The sequence below is a fragment of the Monodelphis domestica genome, chromosome 2, assembly GCF_027887165.1.
Source record: "Monodelphis domestica isolate mMonDom1 chromosome 2, mMonDom1.pri, whole genome shotgun sequence".
Lineage (NCBI taxonomy): Eukaryota > Metazoa > Chordata > Mammalia > Didelphimorphia > Didelphidae > Monodelphis > Monodelphis domestica.
In genome coordinates this window covers 496,787,380-496,804,932 of record NC_077228.1, presented here as the reverse complement: position 1 = coordinate 496,804,932, position 17,553 = coordinate 496,787,380, and the positions used below count along the sequence as shown (strand labels likewise).

Here is a 17,553-nt window from a genome sequence, read left to right as displayed (position 1 = left end):
GGTTTCCACCAAGGCTAATGCTGGCTTGGAGTTTTGTGAGACCACAAAAGAAGTTTTAAGACAAGGGCCTTGGCCTTAAGGAGGCTTCATCTTCATCTTGTAGAGAGAGTATTTTTCTGTATGAAATAATCAGAAGATTCTATAGATGATGAGAATATTAAACAGTATGTTTATGTGCCAAATTATATGGCACACATCATTTTCAGAGAAAGAAGAAATTGGGGGTTGGACCAGGAGGGAAAGGGTTCAGAAAGAGAGAATTGAATAAGATCCTGAAGAACTAATAGGATTTGGATAGATGAAAAATAAGGATAGAGAAGTTAGAGAAATGGAAGCATGAGAAAAGAGATGCAGAGACATGGATGAAGAACCATATAGGAGAGAGAGGGAGATCTGTCTTCCTTGGAGTAATCTTCCCTCCAGTGCCTTGTGCTTACTTAAACTGTTTGTTGAATGAAGGGATGAGGATTGAAGGGTGTAGAGCAGCTTGAGTGCTGTTTTGAAGAATCGAAATCTGATCTTATAAATCAAGGGCTGCCGGCTTTGACAAAGGAATGAAAGAGGTTTCACTGGGCATCTGGACAGTTTGCCCAGTGATGGAAACACAGGATGTTTCACTTGCTTCAGACTGTTAATCCCTTATTTATTATACAGCAAGAATTGGTACACGTCTACTTTATTCATAGTAAAAATTGGTTTAGTTTTCATTTTTGAACAAGATTTTTGCTTTATTGAAGACAGCATAAGCAAAAACTACAAAGAAGAGCCTCTTTGGAGTAATATGCCTCTCCCTTGTTTATCCTACCCCACCATTGTCTTTTAATTTAGTCAAGTCAAGAAACATTTCTATTAAGTACTTACTATGTGCTAAGCATTAAGGATACAAAGAAAATTTTAAAACACTCGTCCTCAGAGCTCATACTCTATTAGGGAGGACATCATGCAAACATCTGTGTATATACAGGAAAAGTGGAGATGATCACAGAGGAGGAAATAAACATGCAATTATTTAATGCCTACTGTGTGCCAGGCACTTTACAATTATTATCTTGTGTGATCCTCACAACAGCCCTGGGAGGTAGGTGCTATATTATCCCCATTTTACAGTTGAGGCAAACAGAAGTGACTTGACCAAGCTCACACAAGCTGGATTGGAATGCATGTCTTTCCAAGTCCAGGACTACTTCTGTATCCATTGTGCCACCCAGCCACCTCTACATAGAGGGAAGGCACTAAGTTTCAGGGATACTAGGAAAGGCTAATTGCAGAAAGTGGAATTTTAGTTGATAGGGAGAAGAAAAGAAAACCCAGGATAGGATCAGTACAAGACTGGAGGTTAGGGCTAGATAAATAGATCTCAGAATCCATTGCAACTGATGAGCTAGATAGCCAGGGAAAATATGCTAGATGAAGAAAAGAATATCAAGAACTGAGTTTGCCGGAAGTTAGAGGGCTAGATAAAGATCTAGCGAAGAAGATTTAGAAGGAATAAACATGAAGGAGAGCCCAAAGAAAGGATGTCATGAGTGAAAAAGTGTCTAGGAGAGAGGAAGGTGATGGACAGTGTCAGAGGCTTCAGAAAGACCAAGGAGAATGAGGACTGAGAACCGGCCATTGGAGCTAATAAGGAAGCTATCATTTTAGATTCAGCTAAATGGTAAAGAGCCACACTGCACAAACTGAAAGAGGAAAGTAAGAAGAAAGCAGAGGTCCTGAGTGTAGATGGCTTTCTCATGTTTTTGTCTATTCCTGTTTTTAGGAATTTGAATTAAAATCAGTCTGATATCAATGACTTGAGACACATATGGATTGTTCAATCAAAATTTGTCTTTTGCTTTTATCAATTACATTTATAAATTGTGATCAAAACTATATTTTCTTAGAAGAGGCACTTAATGAGTATTGACTAGAAAGCAAATATTCAAAGGACTTGATAACCTTGAATTACTGTTATTTTTTTGGTTCTAACCTGTGATTTTATCTGTGTAGAAATGACGTTCTCACCTTTGGTGCAGATGAGCCACTTATCTCCAACTTCTTAACAGATTTAAAGAGTGACTTGGGGCCCTGAGGGATGAAAGTACTCACTTATGGTCAGGCAGGCCTTGAACTCATCTCTTCTCAATTCTAAGGCTAAGCCCTCTTTCCATTATATCATGCTGCCTCTGATTTCTACTCAGAGTATCAATATGGTCATGATGATACTTTTCTCCCCTCCTAGCACATACTAAGGGCTTGAGGAATGTTGATATAATTTCTGTGAAGGTTCCATGAGAGAAGAATATTGAGGGTTTGAAGACTGTTGGGTTGGTCTCTTGATTCCCACTCCTCCCTTCCCCCTTACAGCTAAGTGCAAGATCTGTGAATGGGCATTTGAGAGTGAGCCCTTGTTCCTCCAGCACATGAAGGATACCCACAAGCCCGGGGAGATGCCTTATGTTTGCCAGGTACTGCTTTACTTTCTGTCCCATCCTTCATTGGCCACTGGGGGGACACTCCAAGAAGTAGATGTTCACTGTGCTTAGGTCTTAAGGGAAGTTTACGTGGGTATAAAGCAAGTATCATCTTCAAAACCTGACCCTTCAAAACATTCATACCCAGGAAGGAAACTTGGGTGTCTTCTTCTGACCCAGAACTCCAGCTTCTGCCTTTCCTCACTGACCCTGCTTCTTCTGTGTTTCTGTCATCCTAAGACACCCTCATAGAGTTTTTTTTTTTAAACTTAGTCTACTTGTCTACAGATAAAACAATAACTGGGGTCTCTATCTCTTTGGGAGAGCTGCTTCTTTTCCCAGCATTGTTATGTTTTATCTATCTGGGGACTGGGCTTAGCCACCTTTCCTGGCCATTTAACCCCTGACCTTCTATCCCATCCTCCTGTGATCAGGTGTGTCAGTACCGCTCTTCGCTATACTCAGAGGTGGATGGTCATTTTCGAATGATCCATGAGGACACCAGGCATCTGCTCTGCCCCTATTGTCTGAAGGTCTTCAAAAACGGCAATGCGTTCCAGCAGCATTTCATGAGGCACCAGGTAACTTTCAATTGCTTCTTCCTTGTAACTTGCCAACGCTAAAACCAAAGCTTGACTAGGCAGACACATTTGTTTTAGTCTTGGTCGTTTCAAAGATACACCACCCCTATACTCAGGATCCTGATTGGACTCAGCTGGGTCTTTTGGCCTTACAGAAAAGGCAAAACAAGGGACCCCAGAAATTATTGCTGACCCAACTCGAATTTTCCAAACTAGGGCATGTCAAACAAGACTTAAAGCTTCATAGTTCAGTCTGAAATTGCAAGCAATGCTGCCACCTTTGATACTATGAGGCAGCTAACAGAACCATAGTGCACAAAGTGCTGGGCATGGAATCAGGAAGCCCTAACTTCAAATCCAGCCCATGACACTTAAAAACTTTTTGACCATGGGCAAGTCATTTGACAGTTTCCTCAACTGTAAAATGAGGATTATAAATAACACCACCTGGAAGAGTTGTGAGGATCAAATGTGATATATATAAAGCTTAGCACTGTGCCTGGCACACAGTAGGCGCTATATAAATGCTTATCCCTTTCCCTTTCCCTTTCTCCTTTCCTTCCCTTTCTCAGATGCACTTCAACAGTAGGAGCCCTCTCTTTGTCAGAATCAAATAAGATCAATCAATCAACAAGCATGTACTAAGAACCTTCTAGGTGCCAGGGACTTTGCTAGTCAAACTGGGAATACAAATACAATGAAGGAAAAGTCCCTACTCAGAGGGAGCTTTCAGGTGATCCTATATACTTTGTCCAGGTTATTAAGGTAGAGAAATTGAGATGTCAAAAAGGACTAAGATGATGACAAGCCTTTGAGTCAGTCTAGTTTCGTGTTGGTGAACCTATGGCACATGTGCCAGAGGGGTCTGCTCCCCTCCCCATCTCCATAGGCACTTGAGGACATTTCTCACATCACCTACCCCTCTGCCCAGCAGCCCAGTGGGAGCCCTTCCTCCCTCCCCTGTCTGGGGAAAGGAGTTGGCTCATATGCGTGTGAGGGTTGCAGTTTGGGCACTCAGTCTCTGGAAGTCTCTGGAAGAGGAAATTGTGATTCCCTGCCTCTTTTGCTGTTCTCGGGGGCCTTTCCTTTTTCCTCTCTTAAACAAAACTCCCAACCAAAGTAAATGGGTGTGAAATGTAGGTTGGCTTTTGACCTACCCTCTCTCTATCCAGGGAATGACTCTTAGCTTGGGCCCTTAAGGGTTTGTTTTGATTTTGGTTTGGTTTGGTTTGGTTTGTTTTTTTTTAAATGTCTCTCATTCCTCAGAAGAAGAGTGTCTATCACTGTAATAAATGCCGGCTGCAGTTTCTGTTTGCCAAGGACAAAATAGAGCACAAACTTCAGCATCACAAAACCTTCCGCAAGCCCAAGCAACTGGAAGGCCTGAAGCCAGGCACCAAGGTAAGGGGCTTGTCACTGGGAGTTACAGAACAGGTGGGGAAGGAGATTGTCAGCATTTAACATTTCATCCTTCTTCCTCAGACTTGTTGACCAAGATTCAGCCCATAAACCTAAATGCACTTTCTTTTTGCTCATTTTCAGGTGACCATTCGGGCATCTCGAGGACAGCCACGAACGCTGCCTATGTCCTCAAATGACGCGCCACCTAATGCCTTGCAAGAGGCAGCCCCCCTGACTACCCCAGCAGACCCTGTACCCATCTTCCTTTATCCCCCTCTCCAGCGAAGCATCCCGAAGAAAGCCGTCAAGAAAATGTCAGCGCCTTCCACTAAGTGCTGGGCCAGTAGGGGCTGGTTGGGTAGAATGGTTGCCAGCAACCGAGGTGGTTTGGTAGCCTTTCTGTGGGATCTTAAGAATCCTGTCATAGGGGAACCCCTGTTGCCAGATTTCTGTTCATCCGACACTAACAAGATTCTTCCTTTCTCTTAGCAGGAGTGTTATGGGCCGGCAGACATGCCTGGAGTGCAGCTTTGAGATCCCAGATTTCCCCAATCACTTCCCTACCTATGTTCACTGCTCACTGTGTCGCTATAGCACCTGCTGCTCCAGAGCTTATGCCAACCACATGATCAAGTAGGCCATGTGATCAGACATTGTTTCTCATTCCTCCCCCTTTAGCATTCTAAGCTCTCTAGAATTCATTCCATATACTGCCCCTTACTCCACTAAGCATTTGGGCTTCCTTCTAAACTTGTCCCTTAGTCTTTATATCTCATATTTTCTAACCTGGAAGAAAAAAGGGATTAGGGGAGGTGAGTGGAGCCAGTAGTAGGGGGTAGAAGTGGTATTTCCACTCTTGAGGTCACTGAGAGTGGCAGCCATTATCTCTACTTTGATGGGTTAATATCCGTTTCCTTTTGTGTCTCAGCAATCATGTTCCACGGAAGAGCCCCAAGTACTTGGCTTTGTTTAAGAACTCTTCTGTCAGGTAAGAGCAAGCATGATGTTTATAATGTTATTACCAAGACATTTTCCCTTCATATTTTCTTGGCGTGGGGTGTTAGGTATAGTGGGAGAGAGAATAAGAAAAAAGGAGCTTATTACTCCCATTTATATTATATTATATTATACTCCAACATCTCTACTATTTTTGCTAATGCTACCTTTTATTTTGTCTCAGTGGAATCAAACTGGCCTGTACTTCTTGCGTCTTTGTTACTTCTGTGGGAGACGCCATGGCTAAACATCTAGTCTTCAATCCATCGCATCAGTCCAGCAATGTCCTGCCACGAGGTGAGTTGGAGAGGAAACAGGAGGGAGTTGAGAAAAAGATCAGATGATGTATGATCCTCCGGACTGATAAAGCAGCAGTATTTCCAGCTGGCATCAATTGTTCCCTCCTCAGTTTCTTCCTGGGGTTTGCTGCATTAAATCAGAGAATATTGTCTTTGTATTATCAATGGTTTACCATTGGGCCAAGCATGTGGGCAGGTGTGTGTTTATGGTTTAGGGTTAAAGCGACAATTGTTACTGATCTTCAGTGTAGAGAAGAGTTCTTGTTCTGAAGTGAACTAACCATCTTCTTTGCCTTCTCATTCTGCAGGACTGACTTGGATTTCCCACTCCAGGTAACCAAGTCCCTTCCTGGGCATCTTTGTTTCAGTGATGAGTATTTTGGGCCTTTTCCCCCCTATTTCTTCTGGTATTCAAAAAAGGACTTTCTCTTTTGTTCTTTTTTCTTCCAGGCATGGCCAGGCCCATGACCGGGGCATGAAGAACACCTACCCTTCTGCTTTCCCCCACAACAAAGTTGCCACTGTGAAATCTGTGGGAGCCTCTCCTGGGTCTGGGGAAACACCCATATCCCAGGTCCAGCTGCTCTCAGCACCATCTGCAGCTCTAACTGCTCCATCAGCCCCTGGCTGCCCCCAGACTCCAGCAGCACCTCCTCTGCACACAGAGGGGTCCGAGGGCCTCAGTCTTGATGAGCAGGATGAAGGAGCCCTCGCTATGTCAGAACCTGAGCCAGCAACAGCTGGGGGCCTTGGTGGAGCTGGCAAGAAGGAGCAGCTGTCCGTAAAGAAGCTGCGAGTGGTACTCTTTGCCTTATGCTGCAATACTGAGCAGGCGGCTGAGCATTTCCGCAACCCCCAACGACGCATTCGCCGTTGGCTGAGGCGCTTCCAGGCCTCTCAAGGAGAGAACCTGGAGGGCAAGTATCTGAGCCTAGAAGCTGAGGAGAAGTTGGCCGAATGGGTCCTGACCCAGCGGGAACAGCAGCTTCCTGTCAATGAGGAAACACTTTTCCAGAAGGCCACCAAAATTGGGCGTTCACTGGAGGGCGGTTTCAAGATCTCCTATGAGTGGGCAGTGAGGTTCATGCTTCGGCACCACCTGACCCCTCATGCCCGTCGGGCAGTAGCTCATACCCTACCCAAGGAAGTGGCAGAAAATGCTGGTCTCTTCATTGAATTTGTGCAGCGGCAGATTCATACGCAGGACCTGCCTCTTTCTATGATCGTGGCAGTCGATGAGATCTCCTTGTTTCTGGATGCTGAGGTGCTGAGCAGTGATGATCGGAAGGAGAATGCCCTGCAGACAGTGGGCACAGGGGAGCCATGGTGTGACGTTGTCTTGTCCATCTTGGCAGATGGCACCGTCCTTCCCACTCTGGTCTTCTATAGGGGTCAGATGGAGCAACCTACCAACGTGCCAGAGTCTATCCTGCTGGAGGCCAAAGAGAGCGGCTACAGCGACGACGAGATCATGGAGCTGTGGTCCTCACGGGTGTGGCAGAAACACACGGCGTGCCAGCGCAGCAAGGGGATGCTGGTAATGGACTGCCATCGCACCCACCTGTCTGAGGAGGTGTTGTCCATGCTCAGCTCCTACAGCACCCTTCCTGCTGTGGTGCCCGCAGGGTGTAGCTCCAAGATCCAGCCTTTGGACGTGTGCATCAAAAGGACAGTGAAGAACTTCATCCACAAGAAATGGAAAGAGCAGGCCCGAGAAATGGCAGATGGCACATGTGATTCAGACATCCTTCTTCAGCTGGTGCTCTGTTGGCTGGCTGAGGTGCTGGAGGTCATCGGGGACTGCCCAGAGTTGGTCCAGCAGTCCTTTTTGGTGGCCAGTGTCCTGCCTGGCCCCGATGGCACTGCAAACTCGCCAACACGGAACGCTGACATGCAGGAGGAGCTGATTGCTTCTCTGGAGGAGCATCTGAAGCTGAATGGGGAGCAGACTGAGGAGGAGCCTTCGGCCTCCACCCCCCAGTCCAGACCATCCCCTGAAGAGGTAACTGAGCCCGAGAGCCTTCACCAGCTCTTCGAGGGGGAAAGTGAGACAGAGTCTTTCTATGGCTTTGAAGAGGCTGACCTGGATTTGATGGAAATCTGAGGAGTAAAGTCCTGGGGAGGAAAGGAGTAGTAGGCAAAGGGAGTAAGGTACAAGGGGACAGGAATTTTGGTTTTTAAATTTTACACCACCCCCTGGTGTTGGGTCATACTTCCCTCTGAAGTAAAGGAAACTAACAGATCGTGTCTGAGCTGAGGAGCTGGCCAGAGGCCATTCAACTTCTGCAGAAAACAGGTTTTCATGACTTTTTAAAAAGAAAAAAATTTAAATCACTGTGTTTGGTATTTTTCCAACGAAACTTAAGAAAAAGAAAAAAAAGTTCGTCATGGGTGAATGATTTTTTTGTTTGTTTCCCCTCTTACCTCAACTGTATCATAGTTCTGTTTTTTGGGTTTTTTTTTTTAATTGTGCGGCTGATGTCTTTGGGCATGATACTATCTAACCATTGTCAACGTGAGACCATTTCTGAAGACAAGAAAGACAAAATTATGTAGCTGACAATATGGTATATATATATATACACGCATATATATATAAATTTTTTTTTTCCCATTGTGGTCTTAACACTTTTTATACATAAAAGGAAAAAAAGATGAGAAAAAAAAATCACCACTCAGTCTCTCCCATATACCGTTTTTCTCCTTCCTTCCCCAGAGATATTGGTTTCTGCAGTGACCCTAGATAAAATTGTGGCTTTAAAAATGCGTGAAACCATCTCTAATTATCCAGAATGTTTTTTGGATTTTTAAAAGTAATTTTCACAAAGTAAATAAGCTCTCTCTTTTGTTTGTGAATACTTGACTCCCATTCCCCATTCTTGCCCCTCTGCTCCTTCCCTCTCTCCTGAAGACAGATTTATCTCATGTCTAGAGATGTGGGGGCCTGGAGTAAATAAAAAGTAACTAAAGGCTAAGGCACACAGTGGGACATGGGGATACCAACCCCCCAAGCCCCTGTTGATCTGGATCCTGCCAGTTCCCTTTTGATTAGAGGGTCCTGGAGTGGGAAGGAACAGCTGAAGCCTGCTCAGGAGATTATATGCACCATAGCCAGGAGGCTGGCAATAAAGGCCATTGTTAACCTTTAAGAAAAAAATTTTTTTAAACGGGAAAAAAATGTAGCCAATACCCTGCGTTTTGTGTGGCTTTGTCACACTTCCCCTAGAGCTAGAGAGAAGAACCCAACCCGGAGACAAGATAGACTGGGGTGTGCACAGACATTGTATCTTTTTATTTTTCACTGCCAGCTTCAAGGAAGAAAAAAAAAGGAAAAAAACACAATTTTTCTACAATTTGCATGTTTGAGGGGGTTTTTTATTGTATGTACTTATGATATAAACTGAAATTAATGCATTTTGACATAACAGTAAAGAAAGGAAAAACCCACCAGCCCACCTCGCCCACGGCTACACCATTCTGTTTGTCCATCTTGAGGTTTTTAGCAACTTTCCCTCCAGGGAGCCGAGAGGCAGTGTGCACAGACCTGTAAATGATTTGTCTTTAAAATGTACATAAGTGGAACATTTAATAAAACCAGGGAAAATGGATTTATAAACAACTCGTTTTTATTCTGGGTATCCTTAAGGACCTTGAGAGTGCTGAGCCTGAACACTGTGTAGGCGCCTCGTGCCCCACCGCCTGTGAAATCAGAATTCAGAGGTATATCATCTCTTATCCAGTGAAAGGTGCACCTCCAGAAATAAGTTTGTTGGGCCTTAAAGAGAAAATGCATGGGCTCTGTCCATCTTGCAGCACCAACTGATGGAAAAAGATCCCAAAGCTGGGTGGAGGTGGGGTAGCAGAGGCCTATATTCTAACCAGGTTGACTGTCTCACATGTGCTGTTTCCATACCCTTCCACATGCCAGGAAACTTCCCCGGATTGGATATTTACTGTCTTTTAGGGTACTGCAATACACACTCAAGATTATGCAAGCTAAAAATTCACATGTAAGTGACTGAATTGCTTTGTAGTAACTGGGCATGTCCCTGAAGAGGGGGGTGATCATATGGAAAGGAGAAATAGTTTTTGTTCTCCAAGATTAGCCAAGAATGGAACAAGTATTCAGGTAGCTTTGAAATATACCCATTGCTTTGGGACTGGCGGTACTTTTTTTTTTTTTTAATATATTTTATTTGATCATTTCCAAGCATTATTCGTTAAAGACATAGATCATTTTCTTTTCCTCCCCCCCACCCCCCATAGCCGACGCGTAAGTCCACTGGGCATTAGATGTTTTCTTGATTTGAACCCATTGCTTTGTTGATAGTATTTGCATTAGAGTGTTCATTTAAAGTCTATCCTCTGTCATGTCCCCTCAACCTCTGTATTCAGGCAGTTGCTTTTTCTCGGTGTTTCCACTCCCATAGTTTATCCTTTGCTTATGAATAGTGTTTTTTTTCTCCTGGATCCCTGAAAGTTGTTCAGGGACATTACACGACTGGCGGTACTTCTTAAGCACACATGGCTCATGAGTGAAAGATCAAACATCTTTAACCTAGATGAATGGGACCCAGATCCCCCCACACCATTAATTTTGGAACTTTGGTTCAAGTATGCTAGAACCAAGAAACTGAATCTTTTCTCAGATAATTTAAAGGTTATTTTAGAACTTTAAAATAACTGGATTCCTATACAAATGCCATGCTCAGTTTTGTGATTTTGGAAGCTTTATGAAAATGGACAACTCTGAAGACCTCAGGAGCTGGGAGAAGAGAGGGAAGCTAGAAGGGGGTGGGGGGTACAGCACATGGTTCCAGGACACGTGGGGCCTGGGGCCAGACATGCCACAGGCCCAGGGTGGAGACTAAGGAGTAGTGACTAAGAGTTGGGAGTAGGGAGAAACAGTATTTACTGTACAGTGAAGTTAAACAGATTTTCTTTTGGAAGGAAGATTTCTTTCAGAATTCTTATTTTGCGGAATTTGAGTTTATGGAAAGCGAGTACTGTGTATTTTAAATTCTCAACATTTGCCACTGACTTACTGTGTGTTCAAAAGGCTTGAAAAGCATCAAAGGACATTCTTGCCACATAAGATGCAGGTTTGCTGAAACCAGGATTAAGATTACATTTGAGTGTCTGTCTTTGGGGATGGTTTCTTCGGGCCACCTATACTTAAGCTTTCTCTAGTCTCAGCCCAAATACAGGTCCAAAAGAAATCAACAGTGTAGCTGCCATGTCTTCATAGAACAAATTCTAACTAAAGACCTTTTGAGGAGGGAATGGAGACCATCACACTGCCTGGGTGCAAAGAACTGAGGCAACATCAAAGTTCTCCAAAAGATACATACACACACACACATTTTATCTCACAGTCACAAAGACAGGAGGTCTGGAATTATTTATTTTCCACCAAAATCTTTTATATAAGGAAAAAGTCAAATCCCAGTCCCAGGACGGCCAACATGGCCTTAATAGCAGGGCCAGGAGTAAGTAGATCATAACAGATGAGGCTGGAGCTAAAACCGCATCACTCAAAACCGCTACAAAAGAAAAGAACACTTATTCAAAAGGCAGCAGAGACAAGATTATGGCTCACATACAACTGTAGGGTTCACAAGTACTTGAGAAACAGTTATTTATTTTTAAATCCTTACCCTTCTGTCTTAGGATCACTAAGTATTGGTTCCAAGGCAGAAGAATGTGGTACGGTCTAAGCAATGGGGTTAAGTGACTTGCCCAGTCACATAGCTAGGAGTGTCTGAGGTCACATTTGAACTCCTGAACTCCAATCTTCAGTCCAGGCTCTTTATCCACTGAGCCATCTGACTGCCCCAAAATATCACTTATTTTCTTAAAGTTTAGAAGCTAAATGACCATGATCATGGCTAGAAAAGGAGGCAAAGGGAAGATTCGCTTTCAGGTTTTCCTGGCTCCAAGGCCAGTACTCTCACCATTGCCCAAATTCTAGCTGAGGACAACTCAAAATCCAGGAAAGAAGTCTCATCCAAGAGATCCACCACTTACTATCCACATCTATAATCCCCAATACCTTTTACCCACCCACCCAAATAGAAACCATGAATTCCAAGTCACCTGATCAGATGGGCAATATCCCAATTGGTCTCTGCAGATAGAGGTCCCTCCACTTCAACTCCTTTCTCAGTCACTGTGGCAATTTCAAACTAAAGAAAAGTATATAACTCATGAGGCCTCAAGGCTCCAACAAGCCTGGCCTGGTGTTAGAAATCAGGCCAAGGGCTTTTCTTTCCCTCAAATTTTAAGAAGGGCAAGATGAAAAATAAGGCAAAAAGCACTTTAAATCCTCAAGAACTTGCCTTAGGCAGGTTAACTGAGACTTATGCCCACAGATTTTCAATGACATCCCCAGCACTCCACTTTGACCTGATCGTGCCTCTCACCCTGTTATAAGATCGAGCATCTCGGTAGTACAGCACACGCATGCAACGCTCCACCAGCTCCCGGGCCTCTGCCTGGCTTAGAACTGGCTTCTTCTCCAAAACCTCTCGCATCAAGGGCTAATGGGGAAGAACCACAGGGTTATGGAATGGAGGGAGAAGGCAGCACATTCTGACTACCTTGAATACCACCCACATTAAGGAAAATGTTCTGGTCAGTTCCTCACATCTTACTGCCATGAATCTTGTCTTTGGAAAAACCCTCCCATTTCTGTCAGAGCTGAGGGATAAAGGTCAGGGATCTTTCAAGCAAAATACTCTCTTTGCCTTCCCCGATTTCTGCCTACTTACCTGGGCCAAATAGGCACCGTAACCAGTGGCCAGTGTTGGGGCTTCATAGGCTACACCAAGCATGTCCACATAGCCAAGGAAGCTAGAAAGAGAGAGCCAAACTCATCAGTAAACCCCTGCTGCCTCCCACCTCCCCAGATCCCACCACACCATTAATTTTGGAACTTTGGTTCGAGTATGCTAGAACCAAGAAACTGAATATGGCCTAAGAGCAGAGGAGGAGCTATCTGTCAAAGCAACAGATGTCTCCAAACCAACCTTTCTCCATCAGCATAGCCACCAATGACCATGGTGTTCCAGAGGGGATTCATCTTTGAGCGGCGGCTGTACATGGCTCTGGTCAACCAAGAGTGGATGGCTTTGGGGCTGTAGCTGTGCCCATCACCTAGCAGCTCTTCGTCAATCCTTCAGAATTGATCAGGAGGGAAAGATAGTGAGGCAACAGCCAGGGAACTCTCCCCATCCCCCAACTAAGGTGCCAGTCTCTTAAGCTCTGCAGGAAGAAAACAGTCCAGCTTGGGCTACATCTGCCACCTCTGAGGTCCTCCCTCCCTCTCTTGCTACAACCACAGCTCCACAATCTATTTGCTCTGGGTGGAAGGGAATGATGATTTTTTTTTCTCCCCACCTGAGTACTCCTCAAGGTACTCCTATTAGAAAATGAGGGGTCACCTCTTCACTGAAGTGGCACCATGTCTAGCCAAATGATGTGAGGAAGTGGATTCATGTTGACTTACACCATCTGGTCAATGACTTGCTTCACATACTGGAAATCAGCATAATCCCCAGAGGCACCAAGCATGGTATTGTTGTTGACACGCATGATTCGAGAGATGTTTCGGAAACGAGCCAAGGAACCATAGGAACCCAGCATATCCGCCGCAATCACTACACCACCATCAAATTTTACACCTAGGACCGACGTCCCTGTCACCATTGGGTTCCTGAAAAGAAGAGATGGTGAAAAGTCACATTTATACAGTACTCTAAAGTATTCAATGCACTTGACATACAATATCTCACTTGAGCTTAAAAAACAATCCCATGACACGGGACCTGAAGGTAATAGTATCCTCATATTACAGATGAAGAAACTGAGGCTCAGAGAATAAATGAAGTGCTTATTTAACATCATACATCTAGTGCACATGAGATGGCATTTTAACCCAGATCTTCCTGACTCCAAGTCCAGCACTCTTTCCACTCCAACTTACAGCAAGAAAACTTGTGAACCACTTGTGAACAAACACTCTAATTCCCAATTCAACAATTGCAGTTTACAATCTAATGAAAGGGGAATATGGCAGGTAGGAAAATAAGGAGGATAAAAGGTAAAAAGTGGTAGAGGCAAACAGAAGTAGGCAAAATACTATGAGGAACTTGAAGCAAAGATTCGTTTCACTTAAATTCAGAGAATACTTCATGAAGAAAGTAGTATCTGGACTGGGCCTCGAGACAAATAAGAAGATGGAAAGAGGAATGTGAGGGGAGGGAAAGAAATCAGGAAGTCTTTTCCAAACAAGGGGCAAAGGCATGAGAATTAGAAAGGACAGATGGAGAATAGAGAATGAAAATTAGGGCCATCTAGCTAGAACAACAATGCTGTGAAGACCTTTCCTTAAAGGCCTTTTAGGAGGCAATGAGCCATTGATGGTTCTGAGTAAGGGAATCATGGATCACAACAGTGTATCAGAAATAATGTTTGGGCAGCAGTGTGAAGGATAAATGGAAACAGGGAAGGCTGGAGGCAGGCAGGTCAGTTAGAAGATAATGGCAATGGTAAGGAGGCAGTGAGTACCTGAATTAGGTTAAGGGCAGTGTTCCTGGGAATGAGGTGGCAGATAGTCCCCTGGGTAACAAAGAAGAGAGAACTGGCAAAGATGGCTGCAGCTTCAGATGGTGGGACTACAGAGTGAAGGGCAAATTTAGGGAAAATGATGGCAAATTCAATTTTAGATTGATAAGCTGGTGGCTCATTGGCCTAATTATTTAATGGAAGTGCTGATTCGGTGCTTCTGCTAGAGTTTATAGATAGAAATATAGAGAGTCATCAACATTTTGGTTATAACTGAAACCATGGAAGAGAATGAGTTCAAGAAAGAAAAGAGAGGTGCAATTAGGTGGCTCAGTGGGTAGGGTAGAGAGTCACACCTAAAGATGGGAGGTCTCAAGTTCAGATTTGGTCTCAGACACTTCCTAGCTCTGTGACCCTGGGCAAGTCACTTAAGCCCAGCTGCCTAATCTTTACCGTTCTTTTGCTTTGGAAGCGAAACTTAATATCGATTCTTTGGCAGAAAGTAAAAAGGGGTCTAGGCTTGGGGAAAGGATTGATGAGTCAATAACATGGAACAAAGGCAGAACGATCAAAAGCAGGGAAGAAGAAATGAAAATGTTCCTAAGCAAAAAGTCTCATAGACGGAGGCAAGGAGAGACACTTTCTGGGCATTTGGAACATGACAGCTGGCGGTTTCAGGAGTGGCAATAAGACCAAGGGAAGGGCGAGGGTCGGGAGGGGGAAAGCTGAGAAAGACTGAGGAATGCTTGTAAGCTGCGGGAAGAGAGCAGAAAGAATGAGAGGTGTAGGGAAAAGGGTCAACAGAGAAGCCCCTGGGAGCAACGTAAGGGCAGGGAGTGAGGATTCAGCCGCAGGTGGAATCAAGGCCGGCGCCGGAAACGCCCCCAGAAAACCTTCACTTCCGGTTCACCGCTCCTTCTGGTAACAGCCCCCCAAACCTCTGCCCCATCCAGCTCTCCACGCCGGGAGCCCCCGGCCCCTGCTCCAGCCACTGCCCACGTCCCGGTCCCCCCTGCCCCAGGCTCCCCTTCGACTCCTCCGGGAGGCCGCAACGCCCCAGTCCGGGAAGGGAGTGGTGTGGTTACTCACTGCGTCCGAGTAATCGGGCCTGCGCAGGCAATGCTGTCTGGCCCCAGAACGGCTCCCGAGATGGGCGGGATGCGGTAGAACTGGCCCGGTGAGGGGCCCCCGGCCCAAAAGCCCGACTGCACTTCTAACAACGGTTCCATCTTAGTCACCCTGGCGAAGAGAAATGAAAGCGCCTGCGCCAGGGGAAGTGGAAGTGACGTAGCCAGTCGTTTTTCTGCCCTCCCCTTGGGGCCGACCTGTTGATGAGGTCAAACGCTGTGGTAGTGACGACGTCGCCATATTGACTGTGGCGGGGGGCAGGGCGCCCCGCTGTGTCCAGCGCTGAACAGAGCGAAACTTGGTAACCCGAGCCCTGGTCCAACGGTGCTGCATTCATTTCCCCCCAGAAGTGCACATAATGGATGGAAGACATTCTAGGCATGATATGTATCTCTACAGGATAGATAGCCATAATGTAGGCATTCATACAATATGCCTTCTTAGGCAGAACCACATTTGTTTTTATTTAACGGGAAACGTATTTGGAGCCGGCCAAATATCTTTAAGAACAATAGACTGTTCTAAACAGCTAATATCTACATAAGGCTTTAATTTTTTTCCCCTAAAAACCCTTACCTTCCTTCTTAAAATCAGTATTGTGTGTGTTGGTTCTAGGGCAGAAGAGCAAATGGACTAGGCAATTGGGGGGGGGGGGGGGGAGACTCACCCCAGAGTCACACAGATAAGTGTTTGAGGTCAAATTTGAACCCAGAACTTTCCCTTCCTAGGCCTAGCTCTCAACCTACTTGAGCCACCTAACTATCCCCATAATGCTTTAATGTTTGCAAGGCACTTGATAGGTAATATAAAATCATTTGATTCTCACAATAACCACAATGACCCTGTGAGGTAGGCATTGTTATTAGCTCCATTTTACAGATGAGGAAACTGACACTGAAATATCTAAGGATATGAACTTGGGTCTTCTTGAGCACCAAGTCCAGAATTCTAGTCACAATATTCCGCTGCCTAGCTTCCCCCCAACTGAAGAAAGCTAAATAAAACAGGCTCAAGAGGACTCAGAAGCCCCTACCAGTGGTCCCCAGTTGTTTATCAAGGAAAGGGAAAGCTGGAGACTTACCTCCCAGGACCCCCACTAGAGCCCCAAACCAGTCCCTTCTGGATGGACTTATTTAGCTGGACAACTAGAGCTCTTAAGGAACTTCAGAAGTTTACTAATCCAGCAGGAATTACTGCTTTTCTTCCCTTTGATTAAAAAATAAAATAAAATACATTCTAGAACTTTTGCTAGGAATTGAAGTTGAGCTCCTGACCTGTAGTTTGTACAATTCATTCTCTTTCCCTTTTAAAAAATCAGAACATTTGTCTTTCTAACCTAGAGAACATCTCCATCCTCCATGATCTTGATGTGTCCATTTCTTCAGGATCCTGAGATGTCATTCATCCAGAACTGGCGCCTCGAATTCAAGGACAGCTAAATGGTTTCTGTCTCCTTATCTTCAGACTTCCTATTATTTGTGCTTTTTCTTTCTAGTTCAAAGCTCTTCCTCACTGGCAAAGAAAAAATAAGCAAGATAATAGTTGAGCAGCTCTGCCTTCTCTACCTCATTCATTATCATCTTATCTAACTGCAAAGCAGACTTATTCTTTCTTTGATCCTTCTCTCCTCCCGCCTTGTGCCATGTTTGCTGATATTTGGGCAAGGGCCATGCCTACTACCTACTGACATGTGTTTGGAGTTCCTGGGGGATGACACAAATATTTACCACCAGTATAGCTCTCAGCTGATAAAGAAGCCAAACAAGTAACCATAACTTCAACTTATGAGAATTGTTACAAAAAGAAATGATAATATGAGGCTGAAAGGCATCATCAAGACCTTCAAGAAAGATACAAAATTGTGCTGAAAAATCTTGGTATTGAAGGCACTCATAAGTTAGTAGACCAAAGGAAAGTTTACCTGTATAAAGGAGTTGAAAGATTTAGTAACTTGCCTGTTCTCAGAATTTTGATGCCAGAGAATAGAGTACAAAATAATTCACTGCATCCATTACTGCCCTTAGGCAAATTAGTTGGACTTTTTAATAAGCAGGCTGAGAGAAGTGCTAGATAGTTAGTTTGGTGGACTCTGAGCAAAAGAGACCATCCATCAATTATTCAAAGACCACC

General features: G+C 44.6%; 2 protein-coding genes across 29 annotated transcripts in view; one reads left to right on the top strand and one right to left on the bottom strand.

The window, feature by feature from the left end:
* Nucleotides 1–9,338, top strand: part of POGZ (pogo transposable element derived with ZNF domain) — a 59,865-nt gene extending 50,527 nt beyond the window's left edge. For 10 of the 28 annotated variants that reach the window (XM_056819398.1, XM_016429170.2, XM_056819385.1 and 7 more), the window contains 9 exons: nucleotides 2,347–2,447; nucleotides 2,888–3,034; nucleotides 4,301–4,435; nucleotides 4,577–4,749; nucleotides 4,928–5,068; nucleotides 5,364–5,423; nucleotides 5,616–5,728; nucleotides 6,039–6,063; nucleotides 6,181–9,338. In XM_056819398.1, coding sequence (XP_056675376.1) covers nucleotides 2,347–2,447; nucleotides 2,888–3,034; nucleotides 4,301–4,435; nucleotides 4,577–4,749; nucleotides 4,928–5,068; nucleotides 5,364–5,423; nucleotides 5,616–5,728; nucleotides 6,039–6,063; nucleotides 6,181–7,834 — 2,549 coding nt within the window. In that variant the 3' untranslated portion in view covers nucleotides 7,835–9,338. Of the gene's footprint in view, nucleotides 1–2,346; nucleotides 2,448–2,887; nucleotides 3,035–4,300; nucleotides 4,436–4,576; nucleotides 4,750–4,924; nucleotides 5,069–5,363; nucleotides 5,424–5,615; nucleotides 5,729–6,038; nucleotides 6,064–6,180 lie in introns of all 28 variants that reach the window. The other 18 variants (XM_056819397.1, XM_056819384.1, XM_056819387.1 and 15 more) reach the window with 3 other exon arrangements.
* A 1,754-nt stretch (nucleotides 9,339–11,092) lies between these two features.
* Nucleotides 11,093–15,583, bottom strand: PSMB4 (proteasome 20S subunit beta 4). The gene is made up of 7 exons (XM_007485421.3): nucleotides 15,385–15,583; nucleotides 13,238–13,444; nucleotides 12,759–12,905; nucleotides 12,501–12,582; nucleotides 12,153–12,269; nucleotides 11,827–11,915; nucleotides 11,093–11,273 (listed from the first exon to the last, which is right to left on the bottom strand). Exons 1-7 carry the CDS (start codon nucleotides 15,522–15,524, stop codon nucleotides 11,261–11,263), a joined length of 795 nt encoding a protein of 264 aa, XP_007485483.3. The 5' UTR covers nucleotides 15,525–15,583; the 3' UTR covers nucleotides 11,093–11,260.
* Between the last annotated feature and the right edge of the window lie 1,970 nt (nucleotides 15,584–17,553).